The sequence below is a fragment of the Chiloscyllium punctatum genome, chromosome 23 (assembly GCF_047496795.1).
Source record: "Chiloscyllium punctatum isolate Juve2018m chromosome 23, sChiPun1.3, whole genome shotgun sequence".
NCBI lineage: Eukaryota > Metazoa > Chordata > Chondrichthyes > Orectolobiformes > Hemiscylliidae > Chiloscyllium > Chiloscyllium punctatum.
In genome coordinates, this window is record NC_092761.1 from 29530436 (window position 1) to 29533262 (window position 2827).

General features: G+C 46.9%; 1 protein-coding gene across 1 annotated transcript; it reads left to right on the forward strand.

The window, feature by feature from the left end:
• Positions 1-1664: 1664 nt before the first annotated feature.
• On the forward strand, positions 1665-2309 carry LOC140493942 (heat shock 70 kDa protein-like; the record flags this gene model as incomplete). The annotated part of the gene is made up of 1 exon (XM_072592896.1): positions 1665-2309. A coding segment is annotated over one exon (645 nt), but the record flags the coding sequence as incomplete, so codon positions are not given.
• Positions 2310-2827: the final 518 nt, after the last annotated feature.

Sequence of the window (2827 nt, forward strand, 5' to 3'; positions counted from 1 at the left end):
AATTTCATCGGAAATTTCCAAAACCGCTTTACCATTATCGTCAATTTCTAGGCAGCAGTTAGTCAGGTTAAACTTCCCGCACACGCCCCCCTCCGAGGCCAACAGATAATCCAAGGCAAGTCGGTTTTGATATATAGCAGCCCTCATCTGATCCTGCTGCTTAGCCAGCAACTCCAGGGCCAGAGCGGTCTGGTTAGTAATGACCTCTACGACTGCTTGGAGCCTGATAATTCGATTTAACATATAGATAGGAGTACGATATCCCCATGATCCGTCCTGTGCCCATGTAGCCGGCCCGTAGTATTCAATAATCCGGGCCAGTGGCCACTCATCCCCCCAATCACCGACTTGGATACCTCTTGGCGACCTACGCAGGGAGTCAAAGAGTTTAATTCCCAAATCATCGCCTTCCTCCCGGGGTAATAGGAAGAATTCAGGTCGTATTAGACCCAGGAAGCATACTCCAGCCCATCCCATGGGGAGTTTGGAATATGCCTGATTACCGCATATCCAAAATAGGCCATCTGGAGCAGGCCCCCCCCTGTTTCGCAACTTTATTCCACACCTCTTTTACCCCAGGAATGCCCTCATAAGGGCCGGAGCCGCTACAATTCCAAAACCGAGAGTCATCACCCAGCCTCACACAATTGCGGTTCTCCTGTTTTGCAATGTACCATGTGATATCCTTAGGCCACCAGACTTGTGTGGTTGCATTCAACACACTCTGACAGGGGCTGATACCCACCTCAATCTTCCCTTTCCCTTCAACACACAACTGGCCTTCCGGGCTGTTAGTCAGTCTCCACCTCTGTCCTTTTCTTTCGTTGACATGTGTCCAATTATACTGATGTAACTCCCATATATCTAAGCTATGACCAGACCACGGCCATTGTTCAGTCATATGCGGCCCCCCACAAACCCAGCAATTGCTAATATTTAACACGGTGGCTATCCTAGACGTAAGATCAATAAACAGGTTCTGTGTTACATCGGGAAGTTTGATCTCCTCTTCTACCTCCTTGTATATAGACGGCACCTTGGAGACAACGACCGTCCTTTGACGGTCCTGCTCTTTCTCTAACTTCCGTACAGTATTCTGTACTCTGGTCTCCCTGACTCTGTCCACATGTTCCTTGAGCAACATGGAGGGTAGGCCCCACTGCCCAGCTTTGTTAACACAGACCCAGCGGTCATTTTTGGGGCACCCACGGACCCTGCCACCGTATCCTTTATTATACACTTGATAATAGGGTTTTCCACCCTCCCAACATTCTTGCCGTGCATTCAAATCGTAACACCGATCGTCCACATGGGAGTGAGAAACAAATGATCCCGAGTAGATCCTACTCCCAAGCCTCACCGTAGTCCGACATTTGTCACATCTCCCCTTACCCTCCCCCACATACAAGAGAAAACTGATTAATATCCCCACCAATACAGTCCAAGTAGAGTTCATTATTGCTGTCTTTTCAGTTTTACCACCAACGGCTTGTCTCCTTGCTCGCATGTCCAAGTGCTTTCTTCTTCAGATGGAACAGGCCCCTTTATCCTCGATGCGTGGACCCACCCTTTCTCTTTCGTCCGAACAGCTGCTTCAGTTGTTAACAGAACCAGGAACGGTCCTTCCCACCGCGGCTGGAGCTTTTCGGCCTTCCAGGTCTTAACAAGTACCCAGTCTCCGGGCTCCACCTTATGCAAGAGGAAGTCGAGCGGCGGAGTGTGAGCCAGGAGACCTTTCCTCCGGAGTTCTCTTGGGCAAATTTGACCTCAGTGGGATCCCTCCTGCGCCACGTGGTGTACCACAGATTGAGGTCACCTTTGATATTGACGCAAATGGCATCTTGAATGTCTCTGCTGTGGACAAGAGCACTGGCAAAGAGAGCAAAATCACCATCACCAATAACAAGGGCAGGTTGAGTAAGGAGGAGATCGAGAGGATAGTGCAGGAAGCGGAGAGGTACAAAGGTCAGGATGATATGCAGCGTGAGAAAATTACAGCCAAGAATTCCCTGGAGTCGTACGCATTTAACATGAAGAGTTCAGTGGAGGAAGAGAAAACGAAAGGCAAGATCAGTGAGGAAGATAAGAACAAAGTCATCGAAAAGTGTAACCAGGCCATCTCCTGGCTGGAGGCAAACCAAACAGCAGAGAAGGAGGACTTTGAGCAGCAGTTGAAAGATTTGAAGAAAAAAAAAATATGCAAGCCCATCATTGCCAAACTTTACCAGGGAGGTATGCCCGAAGGGCCATTCTCAGAACAAGTCAGAAAGGACCCTTCTGGTGGACCAACAATTGAAGAGGTTGATTGAAACTTTAACTCTCTTCAAAGTAATATCATTTTCAGTTGGTCTCTCTTCTCCACCATTCCATCCCCCCACCTCCCTGAAATTGCAACAGTCCTTTAGAATTTCTCGGGGCTTCTGTAAACCCAGTTGATTTGGACATTTGCACAGTTAGGTAAATGATGGCCTACATTTCTGAAGTTTGGGTGTTTGAATGGTAGCAATTAAACGTGTCAATGGTGAATTTTTCTGCAAACTGTTTCCTGTATGTTTTATACATTGAGTAGTTTACACCCTTTTAGCTGCTAATGGAGTTCTTTCTCAGTTTTCTGCACACTACAAGAATGCACCGTATGATTCAGAAATTCAGTCAGTTGTCACTAATCCTGAGAAGTTATTGTTTAGACAGGTTATACTTACAGTTAAGCAAGCCAGCTATCCTTTCTGTCATGTAGTTGGAACAGTGTTCCCTTATAATAAATAGTATACAACAGAGATTCTATTTTCATACAGACCACAAGAAGGTGGTGTTATAACAATTGGCA